This window comes from Haliotis asinina, chromosome 7 (assembly GCF_037392515.1).
Source record: "Haliotis asinina isolate JCU_RB_2024 chromosome 7, JCU_Hal_asi_v2, whole genome shotgun sequence".
In the NCBI taxonomy this organism is placed as follows: Eukaryota; Metazoa; Mollusca; class Gastropoda; order Lepetellida; family Haliotidae; genus Haliotis; species Haliotis asinina.
In genome coordinates this window covers 41,928,015-41,948,476 of record NC_090286.1, presented here as the reverse complement: position 1 = coordinate 41,948,476, position 20,462 = coordinate 41,928,015, and the positions used below count along the sequence as shown (strand labels likewise).

The 20,462-nt window shown below is 37.3% G+C and overlaps 1 protein-coding gene across 1 annotated transcript; it reads left to right on the top strand.

Moving 5' to 3' along the window:
• The first annotated feature begins 1,196 nt into the window (after window positions 1–1,196).
• LOC137290576 (protein phosphatase 1G-like) lies at window positions 1,197–19,162 on the top strand. The gene is made up of 10 exons (XM_067821614.1): window positions 1,197–1,440; window positions 2,703–2,778; window positions 3,359–3,556; window positions 4,357–5,102; window positions 7,564–7,730; window positions 8,977–9,082; window positions 9,403–9,637; window positions 10,313–10,442; window positions 12,998–13,091; window positions 13,951–19,162. Exons 1-10 carry the CDS (start codon window positions 1,330–1,332, stop codon window positions 14,164–14,166), a joined length of 2,079 nt encoding a protein of 692 aa, XP_067677715.1. The 5' UTR covers window positions 1,197–1,329; the 3' UTR covers window positions 14,167–19,162.
• The last annotated feature ends 1,300 nt before the right edge of the window (window positions 19,163–20,462 follow it).

Genomic DNA, 20,462 nt, shown 5'->3' with positions numbered 1-20,462 from the left:
AAGTGAAGGATGGAACGAGATTAGATTTGCAGTCACTGGGATTATTTCGCAATTGAGATATACCATTGTCAACTCATGGTCGCGCTGAAATTAGCAATATTACGATGGCCTATTATTAACTACAGTCCGAAATCAAACATGGCATCAGCATCAAAACAAACATTTCACCTTTCCGTAACTAGCAGAAAAGTACAGGTCCAGGCATATTTCGTTGTGTAGTGCATGCAACAGTCACATGACAATTAAATGATTTAAAACAATAAATTATTATTGAAATAAAATCATAAAATGCGCAAGTCAAAATGAAGAAAGCATCCAGTCGATACACACAGAAACTGTCAGTACAGTAGTTTGTTTATTGTGTAACTCCTCTTTAGGCAATATTGCAGCTATATGGCGGGGATATGACAATGTATTTAGACATGGATAATTCGACCAGCGCATATGTGATACGATGACTATAAGGACACGCTCAATCCCAGTTTGCGGGTATGAAAGTCGTACTCACAACACAAACGCCTGTGCTGTCGTTATCTTGATATTCGACGAAGCATTAAGAAACTTATCAGTTATATATTTTGGGCATTTTGCTTTGTTAACTCAATGAATGAGACCGCTTTTCATGCACATGTAATGAGCTAGATCATTGCAGATGCAATACATTTGTATACATAAATAGGTTTCACGGGGTGATGCATCAGGCCATATTTGACAAGATTCCCATATATTCACTATAAAATACACAACAATACTAAGTGATGTGGTTCTTATTTGTTACACAAACTGTGCAACATATGCAGATTAGTCTGTCTTCGTGAATCGTTAAAACACGAAGAATCAAGGTAAAACGGGCAGTGTCCTGACCTATAAACTTTTGATTAATGAACTTTAATCCACTTTAACGAATGTTTAATGTGCATAATATAGTTACTTTTAATTTAAGATGTAGCGTCATGAAGCTTCAGACAACACATTCACTCGCATTTAGTTCAAATTAGTTGACGCGAAGATACGTCTGTTTCTGCAGTCCTACAGTCAATTTAATACGTTGATTTGAAAATACGAAAAGTACCAAAACAATGTACTCATTTGAATACTACATACTGATTATAATGTAGTGAATTCTGATGCTGAATGGAGGATGTATCTGACGAAAATTTTGAAAATATAATCAATCATTTACGAAACACCCTTTTAGTCCGTAGTGTACGTCACGTGACTCAGAATATGTACCCGCGAAGTGAGAGAAGGAAAACACACGTGTTGTAGATCGTTGAAATTCATCGGAGAATGACATTTTGCGATTGTGTTTAGAGTGCTAAGAAGAAGATGGGTGTCTATTTGTCCTCGCCAATCACAGACAAAATATCTATCGACAATTCGTGCAAAAACTTCAAATATGGAGCGTCATCAATGCAGGGATGGCGAATGACTCAAGAGGTGGCCATCTTCCCTTTTGTTCGGTTTAAGATTTCTAAATAAATCTGTCAAGCAGGCATGATTTCTGAAACAATTGTGTGTTGCATGTAGATTATTGTTTGTATTTTGTAAATATTGTCGACTTCATGCTTTGTCTGCCATTAAATGTGTTTGCCATGGCAAAATGTATGTCACTCATTGGCTCCATTTTTCAAACATCTGAGGTAATGTTTCATTGCATTGGAACTCTCATTTCTCTGAATTATACATAATTTACACTCAGAAAATGTGTGAAAAGTGTAGAGGTCATCATTAGTTTTCATGCTAAGAATCCATTTGTTTCTGGTAACTAAAGCTACAAAGCCATTTACTTTTCAATAATGATATGGACACTCAGTTCTGATTGTATTGATGACTGGTATGTTTTTAGTGACAAGTGTTGCATTTATGTTACTTTACTAAGAGGAATATTGTGAAAGGGGATATTTCCAAAGGATATGACACTTTTTTTGTATAAAATAGTTCTTGTGATATTTGGTATTGTTACTACTAATTACACGTCTGTCCCTGAATGGTGCAAGAAACTTGTATTCCAAAAATTTGCATTTTCAGATTGATTTATAAGAGTCATTGTCCATGTTACCATCTAATGATCCACTCAGCATTGTCATAGTATGAATTATCAATGTATCAATCATATAGCTGTAGATGAAGTAAAGGTACATAGCCCCGTATAGGTGGAAACATCTGTTATGTAGGAATGTGTCAGATAGTCCTTAAAGTTGTCTTAATGCACAGTGAATGTGATGTTTGTCATTAATTTCTACAGAAATATCATTCAAACATTTGTGCTTAAATAAAATCTGATCAATTGTAAGGGACCCAAATCAGCTGTTTTCATGGAGTGGAAGTGATGAAGGCCTGTGATTGTTCATTCGTGGTAAAGCCAAACCATTGGGTGAAAGCTTCTATTCACAGTAATATTTTATTTTGGTTACTGATTTTTAAAAAACCCTATTAACCAATTGCCAATCATTGAAACATATTTATACAGAATCTCAAATGTTTATTGTGAGTATTGGCAGTATGAAAGTGACTGGCATTATGCGTTTTTCTGATGTGAAGGTATTCTTATTTCTCCTGTGAATGCTTTTACACACTGAAGTAATGCTCACTTGTGTTAATCTTACATGAATCTTTATTACTGTTCAAGTATAGTGCTGAACAGTCCTATTTGTCAAATAAGACAAAGAACAAAAATGTAACAAATGTTTGTATTTCAGGATGCCCACAATTGTTTGCCAGATTTTGAAGAAGGAAAAGACGGAGCCTTCTTTGCTGTTTATGATGGCCATGGCGGTGAGTTGTGAATCTCTCTTTGGGGTGTGATTTAAAGTGACAATTGACAAAGTTAAGTCAGTAAATTGCTAATTGAACATTTCCATTCTTGTTTTGGGTGGTCCAAAAAATGAAAGGAACCTTCCTTTTTAAAAGTTAGCTTTTGATGTGACATTGTCAGGTAACTAGTTTATTTAGAATTATCACTTTTGGTAACTCTTGACAATGTACTTGCACAAATACATGATACATAGTGTAATATATTGTACCCTTCAATAATATCACATTGAACTGAACATACTCATTTATAATATGTAGATACTAAAACTTACAATGGAGTGACAGATAGCCAAGGATTGTCTTAACTTCCTTGCTATTTTGTTTCTTGTTAAATATGAATAAATTAGCTCAGTGACTGAAATGTTTCCCAAACTCTTGGGGAATGTTCAGCAAAATTTGATCTGTTTCCAGGAATATCTCCAGCTTCTGAGTAAACATGTAAAGCAGTATTCATTTACTTGATCAGAATGAGGTTGCTGTGCTGTCAAGGTTTATGCAAATAGATGGAAAAGTGGAATGAACAATTGGTTGATTGTTTCAGGTGCTGAGGTTGCTCAGTACTGTGCCATGCATTTCCCTGACTTTGTGAAGACTGTAGATGCTTACAAAGAGGGAAATATCAAGCAGGCATTGGAAGACGCCTTCCTGCAGTTTGACAGCACTCTGATTCAGGAGAGTGTTGTAAAGGAGCTGAGAGCCCTTGCTGGTGATGATGATCGCAATGCAGAAGAGGAGGAAGGCAAGTAATTGTATTGTCAGTTGGCCAAGATGTTTTTCATTACCATTGCGAAAAGTAAATCAGATGTAAATGTGAGGGGATTCAGGGAACAGGTATTTCCTGGGCCTGAAACTAGTGAAAGAGAGATACAAAAAGTTAGTCCTCCTTAAGCGTCTGGCTTTTTCTGAAAGTTTCTTAATGACGTTAATGTATAAGGTATGATGTTGTTCAGATGGTTGTTCCATTTTGAATTATTTTGTTCCATAAAAATCTCTGGCGATGGGGTAGTGTAATGATTAAAGCATTCCCTTGTCACACTGAAGACCATTTGAATTCTAAAATGTGTGAAGCCCATGTCTGGTGTCTACCCACCATGATATTGCTGGAATATTGTCAAAACCATACTCACACCAAAAGAACCTTTAAATCTTCCACATTTAGATGCTTCCCACAGGTGACAAGGTCTGGGGTTATGTTGATTGCAGTCTGTCATTATGCAGTAGTTGATATATTCACAAGCTTTAGCTTCATTATATACTTACTCTTTGATGCATGCAGATTGATGCTACTTCTATTGATCACTGGATTTTCTGGTCCAGTCTCAATTATTTATACTGCTGCCATGTAGCTAGAATATTACTGGATGTGGCGTAAAACCAAACTCATTCACTCTTTGATGCTTATTTTATACTTTGGATCTGAAGAACCATTCAGTGTCTAGCCATACAAGTTACAACATAGGGATCAACAATGAAGTTCTCTCCAACTAAAGAATAGTTCATATATAACTTTTGAAGATATTAAAATAGATTTTGTTTCAGATGGTGCTGTGCCAGTTGGGAAGACAGAGGCTGACCTTTTGCGCCAGGAAGCTAATATGCCTCTTGATGAGCTGTTGTCAAAATATGAAGCCACACCACCAGGTGCAGGACCTCTCAGAGATATCCGCAAACAGCAGGGAGAGAAAGTTCTCTCCCCTTCCATTAGACCCAAGAAGAAAATATTCGGGGATGAGACGAAGGAAGCTGATTCCTCTGTGAGGACTGGGCAGCTACTCGGTGATGGTGACAGTAGAGAGAACAATGCAAACAACAGTAGCGAAGACTGTAATGTCAACAACAGTAACATGTCACGCTGTCCCATGTCAGCAAACATAGAGGACAAGTTAATCAATGGACATGCGGACAATGAGAACAATCTGAACAAAGAGAAAGAGATTCAGGACAGTTTGAACCAGCAGCAGAGGGGGGATGCTGGGGGAGGGGCACAGAGGAATGAGGAGGCAGTTTCCTCATCTTCCAGTATTGATGGAGTAGAAGACGGTGCTCAGATGAAGGAAGGCAGTGATGGACATGTTGCGTCTCAGTCCACTGATCGAGTTGTGTCCCAATCCAGTGATCGGACCACAAGCTCTGTACCTGGGGAGGCAGATGCATGCCAGGTGAAGGCAGCAGATAGTGGTAGTGCGCCTGCTGGGAGTTCCTCTAGTTCACTTGGTTGTTCTAGTTCGGCAGGGAGTTCGTCAAGCTCAGCTGGCGCTGGACCATGTTCCAGTTCAGTAGATGAGGTATGGTATAGACAAGAAAAGGAGTTATCTATTTTATTGCTTTGAAGTTAATTTTCTGGTTGATGCTGCTGTTTTCATTACTCCTGTTTTTGCAGTATGCATGTCGCCATCATACTTTTGCACATTCCAGTAACTTGTTTGTCATTTCCAGATGCACCTTATGAAGGTCCGGGGTAGAATAGGCTTCAGCAACACATGCTTGCCGCAGAACGCGACTATGTTTGTTGTAAGTGGCAACTGACGCCATCGCATGGTCAGACTTGCCGACTTAGTTCACACGTCATCGCTTCCCAATTGTGCAGATTGATGTTCATGCTGTTGATCACTGGATTGGCTGGTCCAGACTTGATTGTTTGCAGACCATCGCTATATATACTTGGAATATTGCTTAGTGTTGCGTAAAACTAGACCCGCTCACTCACTCATTACCAGATACACCATAGTGCAATGCATGCATCACAATGTTATCTGCTACAAATTACAATACATTTTCTTTTCCCCTTGAAAAGTTGATAAAATCAACTTCTCCACTTAACCACTAACATATTACACATTGATATCTTACCTTCCATGAAATGTCACGTGATTGTGTACATTGTGTGTGATGTAGATAATTTACCCTTGAGCATACAAAGTTTTTTTAACTCTGGTAAATTGGTTCAACTGATGCACATGATACTATTGAAGACTTATTTTGAATGAGCATTTTATGCCTATGATTTTACTTAAGGTTGAAAATGTTACCTGCACTAGGTGCATCCTTACAATGAAAGATGTACAAGCAGTATTTTACCCACACGAGCAATATTTTACATGCACTTATGTAGATTGGATATACTGAAATCAGTCCCTGTATTTACATTGAAGTACATGGTAAATATTTCTTTAAAAGCATATTGAAATGGAAATAATTACTGAAAACATATTTGTTGCCAATTTTAGACAAGAAGTTGATATAATAATTGAAATACATTTCACCATTTTGGACCAACATTAATGTGAAAGGAGGATCATAAAACAAATAATATGTAATATAATTTTCACATATATTCTTCTGGTGCACTTAGAAGTGGTGCATACTTTCACCCTTACTTACATTGCATGTCATGTAATTGTATTCAGCTTGTAAGTCATAACGTATACAGTATCCAATTGCCGAGCTCTAGATAGGCTTTTTTCCAGTCTGTATATTTTACCCATTGTGACTAATAAGTGGATACTACTGATCTTCAGTGAGTGTTCAAATTTTCTGATACCCACCTTTCCTGTAATGTGGTTATTTTCTATGTCAGTAATTTAAGAATGTTTTGAAAGATAACTACTGTGAAAGCTGTCAAAACCGGCATCTCTCCAGTCTGGCAAGTTGTCAACATTGGCATAAAATCTGTCCCGTTCATGGCTTGTTCATCAGCTCTACAATCCAGCACATTGTTTAAAGTGGAGTATTTCTTCAGTCCCAATGAGTGCTGGTTTAGCTTCCACTGTATAGTCAGTTTTTTGTCCTTCAGACATTAACATGGTCATTGTTTTTTTGGGAAATACAAAAAATATGAGTCCTTTAGTTCGTTATGATTTGACTTTTAACAATGAGCAAATTGAAATACAAAAAGGTCAGCATGAATGTCATCATGAAGCTGGTTCTGTTACTTGCAGCAAATTCTCATTTTATCAGATTGGTTTTTTATTTTTTTTTGAAAGATAATGTAAAATCCTGTGTGTTATTTTTTTTTTGAAAGTCTATTGCCTTCATGTTTTCTCTGGTGCGTCGTTGTCAGCGGTAACAAATCGATCAATATTCATATGATAGCAAGAAGCAGTATCTTCATCAATAGTTACTTTTTTTGCTTACAAAAGTTTTTCAAAGATTTTTACTGAGTAGACAAGTCAGCAACTAACGAAAGCATCTCTTCAATTGCCTTTGCATATTTTGGATGCTACAGATATGCTTTAGTTCATCTTTTGGAAATTTCAGTGCATATTTCACCCAGATACACAGCTTCTTTAGGCTTCTGCAATTGTACAATATTCATATTTTACCTTTGCTAGGTTTATCCAAGATATAGTTGTAGTGTAACAGGGCAACAGTTAAGGGACATACAAGCTTCATGAACTATGATGAAGAGCAGACAGTCATGAAAAGCAAACACAAAGTCCACGTCACTGTCCTAGAAAATGTTGCACCGTAGGAGTCTCACATTTTTGTAATATTACAGTATTTTGCTGCATACATGCATGTATTTTTGTGGCTGTTGTACTAGATTTCATTTGTTACTGTTAGATTTTGCATCAACATTCCTTTTGTGTGAAATTTGAATATTTCCCAGAATATGTTAGAAAGTATGAAAGTTGTCATAAGTATGAATTTAGCTGACTATACCAGATGGGATATTTTCTCTCTGACCCATGAGAAAATTTAATTTAATAGACAGTCTGTTTCATTATGGAATTATCATATATTTAGCCCTGCACATCTGGTAGTGGAGCAAGCAGCAGTAATATGGACGGGGAGCCTGGGCCTAGTGGCAGCGGCAGCAGCAGCAGCAGCACCCGTAGTCCTGGTGGCATCTTGGAGGCAGACAGTGATGACGATGATGCTGATGAGGATGATGAAGAATATGAGGAAGAAAGGTAAACTGACCATTTTCACTATTGGTCTCTAAAGTTTTTGTAAAAGATGAATATAGTGTGAATAGTTTTGCAGTGTTTTATCTATATCATGGTCATTGACACCAGGAATAAGCACCAGACATTGTAAACGTGGACAGTTGGAGGTGGGTCTTAGGTCATATTGCTGAGTGTGGCAGAAAACTGAACTCTTTTGGTCATGAAGAGCAAATGCTTTAAACACAGTGTCCACACCACTGTCCCAGAAAAGCAAAGTTCATAAATATCTCCAAATGTTACACTTGAGGATTATAAGATGCCACTGACATTTCTAAAAGGTAATTGAAAATGAGAGAAATCCTCAGTTTTGAACGTTTATAACTCAAACAGTAAGGTGCATGCATCCTCCTCATAACCCTTGAGGCTAAACTTAAAAATGGGGCACAAGTGTCCCAGTTGGCTAAGGGTCTGCAGTTCAATGCAGAATTATGTCCCTTGGCCACACCAGAAACATGAATTTTCGTGTTTCGTCTGCACTTTTGGGAGCTGTGAAGGGCCTTCAGTAACCCACAAATGGGCTTGGGTGGTCAGGCTTGCTGATTTGGTTGACAATTGTCATTGGTTCCCAGATGCCCAGATCAGTGCTCATGCTCTTGAATAATGAATTGTCTGGTTCAGACTTGCTTATGTCCAGGATTTTACGAAAGTAGTAAATGTTTGAGACCTGTAACACTTTAAGCTTTCTTGTAATTATCCATCCTTGATATCCCCAGGGTGTAGGTCTGAAAAGTCTCCACTGTACTCTGGATGCATCTGCAGCTAAGCCTGAAAATTTTATTAACCTCCCTTAGGTGTCTTTTTATCCAATCAGGTGTATATGCTGGAAAGTTGAACAAACTAATCACAACTCACATGCAATTTTTTATTTGTCTAACCAATTAAACTTGGCCACACAAACCATGAACAGGTTCTCTAACAGAGGTTTGAGGAGTTCTTGCACATATTTTTTAAAATTTTCAGACCTATCAATTTGTAGGCTTTCCCCTAAATCTGAGTTGCACTGTGAAAAAACCTTTGCAGCTGTGACGGCTATCTTTGTTGACACTGGAAAACACTGATCCCGTGAGAATGTAGAGCCAGCAAAGAGAGGGAGCTGTAGATGCATCCAGGGTATAGTGGGGATATATTGAAATGTATACCCAGGAGATATCATGGGATTTTATGTAGAATACTGTGGAGCAGGGGAATATATGTTATTGCTTGATTATAGTGACGATGAGGAAGAGGAGGAGGAGGAGGAGGAAGAAGAAGAAGATGGAGAGGAGGAGGAAGGAGGCTACATTAATAACCCATGTATGGACATGACAAATGAAGAGGTGAGATAATCGGACAAGGCCTGAATTTGTAAAATTTGTTTCCCACTGAAATCAAAGGCTCTTCTGCTTTTGTTAGCCTTTGGATAACTTAAACATTTTGACAAATTGACTTTGGCTTTCTGGTTTGAGCTATTTTGTTTCCTGTATTGAATTTTCAATCAGATTTGGAATACAGTCTGTTATATTTGAATCAGTTCTGAATTGTTCCTTATCTTTTGTGTATCTGAAATGCTGAATATTATGACAGGAAGTTAGCTCTGTTAATGCAAGTAAGATTGCACGCTACATGGATGTTGAGTTTTCAATGCCTTACCTTTCAGCCAGGCTCTGACAGTGGTTGCACTGCCTGTGTCGCACTGCTACTAGGGAAGGAGTTGTATGTCGCCAATGCTGGAGACTCGAGATGTGTGCTGAGTCGAAATGGAAAGGCAGTTGATCTGTCGTTCGATCACAAACCAGAAGACATACCAGAGCGAACACGTATTGAAAAAGCTGGTGGGAAGGTCACCTCGGATGGGAGAGTCAATGGGGGTCTTAATCTTTCAAGAGCTCTTGGTAAGTCATCCTTTTTGATGTTGTTGCATAGGGAATAAGTGGGACTGTGCATTGGCACAAAGATTGTGATAAAGTATATTGTGATCCAGGTATCTGTGTTGTGAGAGATATAGGGTTATAGTTCTAGATAATACACAAGGGGTGCACTCTTCAGGCTGAGTTAAGTGTTATGATATCACTGCCACTGGCGTGTGGTCCTGGATACAGGAACATGTAAGAAAACAAATCACCTCTGTCTTTTCCACCTAGTTTTTCAGTTTCGAAGAGTTTATAGGTTTACAGAGCAATTACTAGAAAACGTGGCATGTATGTCTTTACCAACTATACTGAAACAAAAAATATTGAAGTCTGTCCAGTCCCAAAGAATGAGTGGCCAAACTGGAAAAGATTGTGCCCTCCTTGGTTTGATAGGATGATACTTGTGCTTGTTTATGTCTCTAAAGTGGTAGAGATACAGATGTATTATCTTGCAGATGTGAATTGAAAGTTCATCAGTTACATTCAGGAACACTCGTTCTTGTAAAACTTCTTCTAGATTCAATAATCGTTGAACAGTATACAAGGCAGTGCCTTTTGTTAATGATGTTGCATGTGGATTTTATTGTTGAGCAAAATTAAGTGTCTATTTGTCGTTGCAATTCATAATTTGATGTGTGTCTGCCTCCAATTTTGTAGGGGATCACTTCTACAAGCGGAACCATGAACTGTCCCTGAGAGAACAGATGATCACATCTTTACCTGACATCCATGTCACAACCATACAGGATGAGGACGAGTTCATGGTGCTGGCCTGTGATGGAATATGGTTAGTCTCAGACAGTGTTCTGCTGCCAGATAGACCAAATAGTTTTGGGTCAGAATGCTGGAAAAGTCCCTGTCTTTTAGGATCTCTTAGCAGCAGTAAAAGTGTCATCCAGTGAATTTTTGATGCTGCCCACCCTCCACAAGTTCTTGTTGATAGCGAAGCCACACAGTGTATTAGGTTACTAAAACAAGGGTTCAAGAAATTTTTGAAAAACACTTGCCACAGGGCAAGTAACGTAAAGAAAGAAACTTTTCAGGCTTAATTTTCCACTTGCTCTGATTTTTGCGACGTAATCATGATAATGTAATTGTCAAGGAATAACTCAGCGTAGCATCTGATGGTAATGTTTAGTGGACTATTTATTGAGATGTGATAAATAACATAACTTACCTTATGAAATTTAATAGCTACATATTGAGCAGATAAGAAATGAAATCCAAGTTTATTTGCACAAATGATCTAGTATCCATCTGACAAGTAAGATAGAATTATTTGATTGCCCAAAATAAGAACCGACTTGTATTGGGTGTGGGTCATGGAATTTTTTAACCCCTGTAAAAGCAAACAATGTTTAGTATTGTTGAAATAATATATATCTATAATGTATGGCACTATAATATTAATATTAATATCAATATTCATAGACTAACGGCATGGTCCATTAGACGATGGTATTAAGGCCAGACACTGCCCCTCACATATGACAAAATGCTTATGAAGTATTTCTTAGGTTTATTTAGTTTCAACATAGAGGTATACATGTTAACAATTGACAAAGAGTCTTTTCCAGGTGATGATGCCACTGGTTGCAATGGAAACATCCAAGATGGCCGCCGAAAGTCTGAAAAATGATGAAACTTAGTGAAAGTTTTTCTTTAAAACTAGTAAAGATATCTAAACAATTTCAACTTTACATCATAGCTTGGGGTGTATAGAGTGCATTGACAGAGAGAAAATATTTAAAAAAGACATATGTTATTTAAGATTTTGTGTTAAAAACATCACTTTTTGGAGTTAATTTTTCACTCATATTTTATTTCTTAAAAAGAAATCGGGGAACAAATTTTAAAAAGTCTCTCTGTTGTTGCACAAAGTAATCAACTGCCTATATGTACACAAAATTTCATTCAAATTGGGTGATTAACAGCCGAGAACTATGTGCACTAAGATCATGAGGAAATAAGTTTGGTCATGGTTTTTTTCTACTTTGACACCAGACAAACACGTACAAAATCTCAGTTTACTGAAGGAAGGTATTCCAAATAATGAAACAATTCATATAAAAAAAATAAAATATAATAAAAAAAATTCAAATCCAGTTCACATTACAATTACTCAGTTGCCTCGACGCAAACTTGGTCCCTCCGCACCCATTGGTATGATCGATCAGTTTGACATACAGTGTCACAGAAATGAGATTGAGGGTTTTCAAAAGATTTAAATTTTGAAAGTTTTATGCATGAATATCCATTCTTACCTTCAAAGGCTCCTGTGGGAATGTTTTCCTCAAAGGCGTGGTCCCTACATGTTTCCGATGCATCGAAAATGTCAAAGCTGTCAGAATCTAACACAAGCTTGATTACGCTGTCAACACTTGTCGCACCACTGACACTGTATTTGAAGCATGTCTGCAGCAACTGCGTCTCTTATTCTTCACGTAGGCGTGCTTTGACTTTGTTAATCTCATTTTTACAGAATACAACAACCGTTAGTCAAGAATATCTCAAATACGATGTTTCTCTGTCAATATTTTTGCTAAGCAGACACCATTCTGAATGCTACCGGGAAAGGGCGATATTTTGTTGATTTGCCGAATGGTGCATTCTGGGATACGTTTTGCCGTATAAGGAAGTAACGAAGATCGCTGAATGGTGCATTCTGGGACATGTCGCATTGCCGAATGTTGCACTGTGGAATACTTCGCCTTACAAAGATGTTTTCGTACAGAATACCTATCGTGGGAAAGCGAAAAATATCTATTTTTAGAATGTTTTTGACCAGCAACATGACGGAAACGATGAGCTTTCTAGCGATGTATAGCATGAATGGGTTCGTTTATGCTAGAGGGGCGTGGTTACGGGTGAAAGATCAGTGTTTCCAGGGTTTGATTACACACATATTTAACTATTTCCACAGATATGATATTTTTAGGGGTTTATATCAAATTTAAAGACATTATATCGAAAACAGCATGTTGTATCGCGAAGTACATGTGTTAAATAAATGAAAAAATCAAAATCTTGATTTTGATAAATTGAAGTAAAAAAGGTGCTGTGTCTGGCCTTAACGGTGACAAACACAGGTGTTCAATGAGGCCAAGATATGCAGTGTGGGTGATACGCTAGGGGTATCATTTCAGCGATTTTGATACTATCTCTATATTGGCTGAGGAATATAAAGGAACTTTAGCTTGTGTACATCATTTGACAAAGTAGGCATCCTTCATGCCATGGTGGAATTAGTGTCTTTTTACCAGGAAATGACAGATCAACTCGTGCACTGCAGGTGCTATAAGACTGCTGTTGCTTGTGGTTAAAGCTGTCTTCTTGTTGCAGGAACTTCATGTCAAGCCAGGAGGTAGTCGACATGGTTAGGCAGAAGCTGACTGATCCAGTTAAGAGAGAAAAACCATCCCTTGTTTGTGAAGAGGTAATTGTACAAATGATTATACCACTAGTTATGGCTTGAATTACTTGGACAGGGTGTTTAATAGCATCACTCACTTGTGTGATTCACAATAAGTGGAGACCCGTGAAGGTCCCGGGGTAGAATAGGCTTTCAGCAACCCATGCTTGCCATAAAAGGTGACTGCTTGTCGTAAGAGGCGACTAACAGGATCGGGTGGTCAGACTAGCTGACTTGGTTGACACATGTCATCGGTTCCCCATTGCGCAGATCGATGCTCATGTTGTTGATCACTGGATTGTCTGGTCCAGACTCGATTATTTACAGACCGTCACCATATAGCTGGAATATTGCTAAGTGCGACGTAAAACTAAACTCACTCACTCACTCACTCACTCACTCACTCACTCACTCACATTAAGTGGTTCCAAAGACAGAACAGACTCTTGAAGATCAGAGTATTCAGTAACCCATTCGTGTCGCCACCTGTGAATATACAGGTTTTATTGGTCTTCAATAACCCAGAGGTGACTGACTTGATCGTGTGGTCAGGTGCACTTTGTTGACATGTCGTATCCCAGTTGTGTAGAACGATTGATGGACATGGTGTTGATAACTTGATTGTCTGGTCCAGACTTGATTATTTACAAAATGATGCCTTATAGGTGGAATGTTGCTGAGTGCAGTGTTAAACAACCAACCAAAGACGAAACAGTATGGATTCAGCAAATTTAAATACATACCTTTTTTTCTTTTCTTTTCTTCCTAACAGTAACAAGTGAAATGAAGTTTTAATTTTTTTTATTGTTGTCATTTCTGTAAACTGCTAACATTTCATACCAACAATACATGACCCTTAATGCCTTTCATGTTTATGTTTCAGTTGTTCGATTACTGTTTGGCACCAAATACATTTGGAGATGGTACTGGTTGTGATAACATGACCTGTATAATTGTCACATTCAACAAGTCACAAGATGATGCATCTGTGCAGAACAATAAACGATGTGCCAATGAGATGGAGTCTTGCAGTAGTGATGAGAAACTAGACGAAAAGAAAGCTAAAGTGGAACCTGAAAGCACTCATGAAGACATGTGATCTTGGTGTCTTTTAACTTATTGTAGCCTTGTATATGTCCTCTTTTAAGATACATGTGTTGTACATTTGATTTATGCTCTAGGAAACCTTTCTTTTGTTGATATGACTCAATATACATGTTTTCACAATATCAGAATGCTGTTTGATGCCTCAAAGACTGAAAATGAGGCCAGATTTTCTGATCTTCATGGTTTCTGGAAATGTTTTATGAGAATGTAGAGATTGTTAAAAAAATGTTTTTGCTCTGTTGTTTCGTGTGTATCAAGAAGAATAAGAGATGAATTTGTACTGCAATTTATTGCACAAGGCGTTTTTATGGAATTATGTTCCAAAATGATGCATATAAACAATTGTTGAGTCAGTAGTTGTTGCATAGAAATGTTTCATGTCATGAGTATTTGAGAGGGTACAGTTGAAAATTTATCCCTCTTGATGTTCATGGTCACTATTTTGTTTTGTTCACTAAGAACAGACGTTTTGAAAATATGTAAGGTTTAACTTCAAATGAATCACAAGGGACTCATTGTTACAAAACAACAAATGAAATTTGAAGTTTAAGACATTTTTGCCTCATAATCTCGTATCTAAATATAGAAACAACTTAATTTCATTTTTGTGGCCATATAGTCAAACAGTATTTTCAGTTATATGCACTTTCAGAGGAAGCATACTTGCAAAACAAGATCAGTGTCCTATTTTGTGTACTTCCTGCATTATGAAATAAAAATCTCTGAAACCATGACTTAAAAAAATCTGGCCTGGACCTTAATGAAAGGTACAGTTCTATCCAGCTAATGTTTCGCATCTTCTGACATTTAATATCGTCACTGCAGTGTTCTATTTCAAAAGCAATAATGTCATAGTGAAATATTTCCTCATGTACAGAATTAAATTTGAAACGTTCCATCGTACACTTTGATTTTTGAGTATTATGAGTAAACAGCTTATGTACCAGGAGCAGGTGAATGGCTTACTTTGGAAAAAAGTGAAATGAAAACAAAAAAAATGCTGAAACTGAGTAGGAAAAGTGATTATTACAAAGTATATGTTGGTGTTGCTCTAGTATGCTGGACACTTGTGGATTGAATTGTAAACATTCATTGTGTCATCATCATCATCATCCCCTGATACTGATTTCCAAGAAGTTCTTAATTATGTCCTGTTTGGATGTATTTTGTGCATAACTCATTGTGAATAGTCATTGCTTGTGTTCATAACAATCCACTATGAATGTATTTGTTGTGAAAAGTTCATTTCATTACTGGCATGAAATGCCCTAGTCGGATCATCCAACTGACGTACATCCCGGTGACGGATGTTCATTGAGTGCATTGACAGAGTTCCTAGTTTAGGGTAGACATGTGATGACTGATCAACCCCATATGTACCAATCAAAGAGCTGATCTCGTAGCTACATCAACCAACTATAATACTACTCCTGTCAATTTCTCTGAAAACTCTTGTTATTTTAAGGGTGTTTGGAAGCTCGGCTTAACCCATGTTCTGAAGTGACCAGTCCTTTGCTTCTTTTGCTTGAGGAGCTGCTGCAACTGGCCGTCCTGCTCTATCCATGTAACACACCAATAAACCATTCCTTATGGGAGGATAAGAGTAATGTGTATTGTAGCTGCCAGCTAAGCTTGCCGAGTGATATTTTAGTGTGGAAGTCTGGAAATGGGCGGGTTTAAGTGGTTTGATCCAGCTGCCAATGTTCCCTGTGATAGAATTTCAGTAATAAACTCTAGTTTCTGAACTCTTGCATGAAGAAATTACAAGTCAACCACTGCCGTAAGTATGTTGAACTATTGGAGTTAAGACAATCGTTGCCCGTCATTGACAAAAGTTAGTCAAAGTTGAGATGGCAAAATAAATAGTTATCTTGGAAGATATGGAGTTTACTGGAGATATGTCTGATTTTAGTTAGTGGTATGTAGGGGATCCAACTTGTTTAATGACTTTCTCTAATCATCTAACACCTTTCTACACTAATATCACAAATACTTTTACATGTTCGTTACGTGTTTTGGCCCTTATTTACCCAGGTGTGCACAATCGTACAGATTACCCTCTAATTACGGTGGATGTATTTGTTTCTGGAAGAAGGAGCTTGCCAGCTGGAACCTTATCTGAGGATTCTAAGGATTGTAAAATGATACTTAGTCCATCTGATTGTACAGAACTGTTTCACTTGATTGAGGGATTGTAAAAAGTGGCTTTCTTGCTAACGTCTTTATGGTTGAAGGGCCAAGAATCAGACTTTCAATATTTCTGCCTCAATTTGCAGTCCCTTCTTATTATCTATTTATCATGATATTTCATAGCTAAACGAGTATTGTATTTGATTCTTCGTGCCTTAGCTAATTCATATCAAGAGGGCACTTATTTGGATACTTCACAGTATGTGGAATTTACTCTTGCACTTAGTCCCAGGCAAGTAGATAGTCATCAGGACCACTAAATAAGTTTACAGTGGTCCTGGTAGCCAGTGAATTTTGTATTGATAGTTACGTAAATCTACAAACGATAGTAAACAGGACCGCTAATTTTGTCCACTCAATGTGGTATGAGTGAAATTTTGAAAGATTTTTTTTTCCCAGGGGGAGGAAATGTATGAGGGGGAGGGAGGTCACACAAAGAAAACATCAGTTATTGCCATTTGTCCCAAACAACAATTTACATTGGGGCTCTCCTGAGTGACCTTTATTGATAGCTTCATTTATTTGTTGACAACAATACAATGCACCAATTTGAAAGTTCAAAGATATATGTTAGCAGTATGTATACCTCAATGTATGTTCACCTCATTGCCTGTTCACCTCATTGCGTGAACTTATATCCTTTGCAAGAGGGTGGGGTTCAACACATAGGCTTATAGGTGTCAATTATTAGGGAGGGGTGCTAAATGTTTTTAATATGGTATGGTTGGAAGCTTTAGCTTACTACTTTCATCTGAAATCTATAACAACTTAGATTTCCTGACAGTTGTCATTTAAAGATGGGCAACCTGGTCAAAAATACAAATGTCATTTCAGTTTTCTTTGCATTTTCAAACTTGACAAAATTTGGGAAATGTTAGGTGTTTTGTTCAGCCCAAGTTTTATTCCCTATTACCGTATATTACTGAAGGTTACCTGTCTCGTAGATAAGCCGAACCCATAATGTTATATTTGTACCCACTTACTGTCATAGAGCTATTGCTAAATAATCAATCAAAACGTGTGTGGTTTCTTTCTTTGTACTTTCTGTGCACATCTGGTTAACATAAACCTAATATTGAACTTTTGAAAATTGTCTTTTAATTTTGAATTGAAATATTTTTTTACTGAATGATATTAATTTATTATTGTGTGATGATTCTTAGCACCTGAAAACCAGAGAAGTTGGCAAGTAAAATGACCAATTTCATCACATTCATACTGTTTCTACCAGATAAATGCTTTTGAATACTATTGGGATATCTGTATTAAGATTTTTTTATTTTAGGAGTTTTTTTTGTCCTGATTCCTGCTTGGAGCATCATGTTTTGAATATAACTTAAACAAGCAATGAAACAGGTTTTCAAAAAGACCACTCAAACTCACTTTTGTATGTGTTATCAACTTACCATTTGGGGAAAATTCATTGATAAATATGTTTCCTCTAATGAAACTGACCAACATATTGTCCTGATTAGAAATTAATGTGACCTATTTGTTTTGTTCTCTCTTAAAGTTGTGTTATGAAGCATGTTGAAAAATGTTACCAATATCTAGTCTGATTCAATATCACTTCTGACTTCTCGTCTCCTAATGTTCAGTACAGCATTTATGTTCTCATGTAAGATCATTGTTAATTCGTACAGTTAAGATTTTGTTTGGATTATTATCTGATAGAACACAAACTGACATTTGTTTCTTTTCTATGTTAATTGACATTTTATGTCATGTCAACTTCCAAGTTTGACCACCGGTTTCTCAATATATTTTGAGGTAAGGACGAGTACAATTTCACTTGTTTGTGTCATTGAACATTAGCCACCATCATCTGAACAGCACCTTTGCAAACTGGTGGCTTTGTTGGCAGTGTTTGCTTGGCAAATGAATGGCACATGTTGGAATCACTTTCAAGTGTCTGCATTATGTTTCATCAGAAACCTTGATCTATGGCCCATTACAATTTTAAGACCCCTTGAACTGAAAACATTTCAGAAATAGTTTATAGGAATCATGTATTCCATTCAAAACAGCTATTGTATTAAACAGCGGTCTTGGTTTGATTTTGTAGGAATTTAGAAATTGTGAATTTCTCCCATAAGATTTTTTCGTCTTTTTCTTTTAAGGTACTAGTTATTGTACATCACCTTTATGTACAAATTTCAAACAAAAGGTTTACCCTGATGACTGCCTTGAGCCTTGTTAACCCATTAGGAGTTGAGCCTGTTGGGCCAAGCTGTATTTTTGTGTCATACTACACTGAACCTTTTAAGGGATCATATCTGATGGACTGTAAAATGGCGCAATGTAACTACAGAGCAAACAAACCTTGTCTGGAGAGGATAACAAATTTCACATTTGGTGAGGACATCCTCTGATTGTAATTATATCTAACAGATGCACTTGCTACTGTGTAATCAAATTTCAATTGTGTATAGTTTTGGTTGTTTATATTTCCATTCTAGCATCTAGTTAGTGCATAGATGCCTCCCGATATGCTGTTAATATTGTTCATTACCATATGTCAGTATTTATCGCTGTAAATACAAGTTTGCGTAACCATGGTAACATTGTTTGGATTCATAAAACCAAGATTTTGTTGTTGTAGATTCAGTAGAGAGCCTTTGTATATGTGTCCAAATTCCAGAGAGCAGCATTTTATTACAGTTGTTAAATTAAGATACATTTTGCAATGCATGTGTTAAACAGTGTTCTGAGATTCATGACTGGACTCAACAAGATCTGTACAGTCGCTATGCTTCAACATGACGCTGCTGTACAATAAACTGACTCATTCATATGAAGAGTTTCATTGTTATTGGTTCTTTAATTATGGGGGCGCTGCGGTAGCGTTGTGGTTTGAGTGTTCGACGGTCACGCAGAAGAGCCGGGTTCGAATCTCCACGTGGGAACATTGTGTGACCCCCGAGATATTGCTGAAATAATGCTAAAAGCGGTGTAAAAAGCTTGACTCTTACTCCATTTTATTGGAGTGTGCCACTTCATCCCTGCGTTCTCAGTGCAAGAACTGTGTACTCATGCAGTGAAAGAGTTTTGGGTTTTGCAAAGGTTTGACTACTAATTGTTGTGAGAGATAGGAGGGACGGCGATTCTGTATGGAGATTTGATATCGATCCAGATTCCTATACGGACAATTGTGCACGAATCTGTATCCAAACGTTGCACTCTCGAAGTAAAACTGTTATCCATGAAGATTGTTCAGTATTGTACATCCAAACTTCTAAAATGCCTCTCAGGGTATTTACCCATTGATTAACATTGTGATCTTTTGTTTGTTGCTTGACACCGCAGCGATTCCCGCTAAATAGTGAGCGTCTGTAAAAAAACAAGTCTGGACTGATAATACGGTCATTGGCTTCGTGTTCGACAGTGCGGTTGTTCACACGCCCCTCGTTAGATATGGGTACCTTAAAAGATAAGATAAGACTTTATTACCCGGAATGGGAATTCTTTTTACATTCACTTGCTCACAGAAGTAACAAATGTACAGCAGTTAAGAACACATCACACATATAAATATAAATACTAATATAAAAAGTGAGTAATTATGACATTAAGATGGTTAATTGAGATCGTATTGTGAAACTAAAATGGTATATGTGTTGTAATAACTTATTTATCACAGGTGCTATTTAAAAGTTTAATACTACTTGGAATAAAGGAATTTGTGGCACGGTTGATTTTAAGTTTGGGAATCAGAAATCGGCGGCCGGAAGGTAAAAGGGAATAGTATGAGTTTAATGGGTGTGTTTCATCAGCGATAATCTTATGTGCAAGGGACAGAACACGGGTTTCATGTGAGGAAGACAGATTTACAAGGGGGGTGTTTGCAATCTTCGAGGCGGTTTGTTTTTGTTTTAATGGGAGAGGGATCCGTACCAGCACTGATTACCAAACGATAAAACAGAGTGAACAAAACAAGAATAGAAAAAGTGATAACAGTTTGACATGGACATTAAAAGATCTAACTTTCCTCATGAAATATAATCGCTGTTGACACTATTTGTACAGAGTCCGTATTATCGTATACCATCGGGGGCCACACAACACCCCGCTGCTTTCCTGCTTACAGGTCAGACGTTT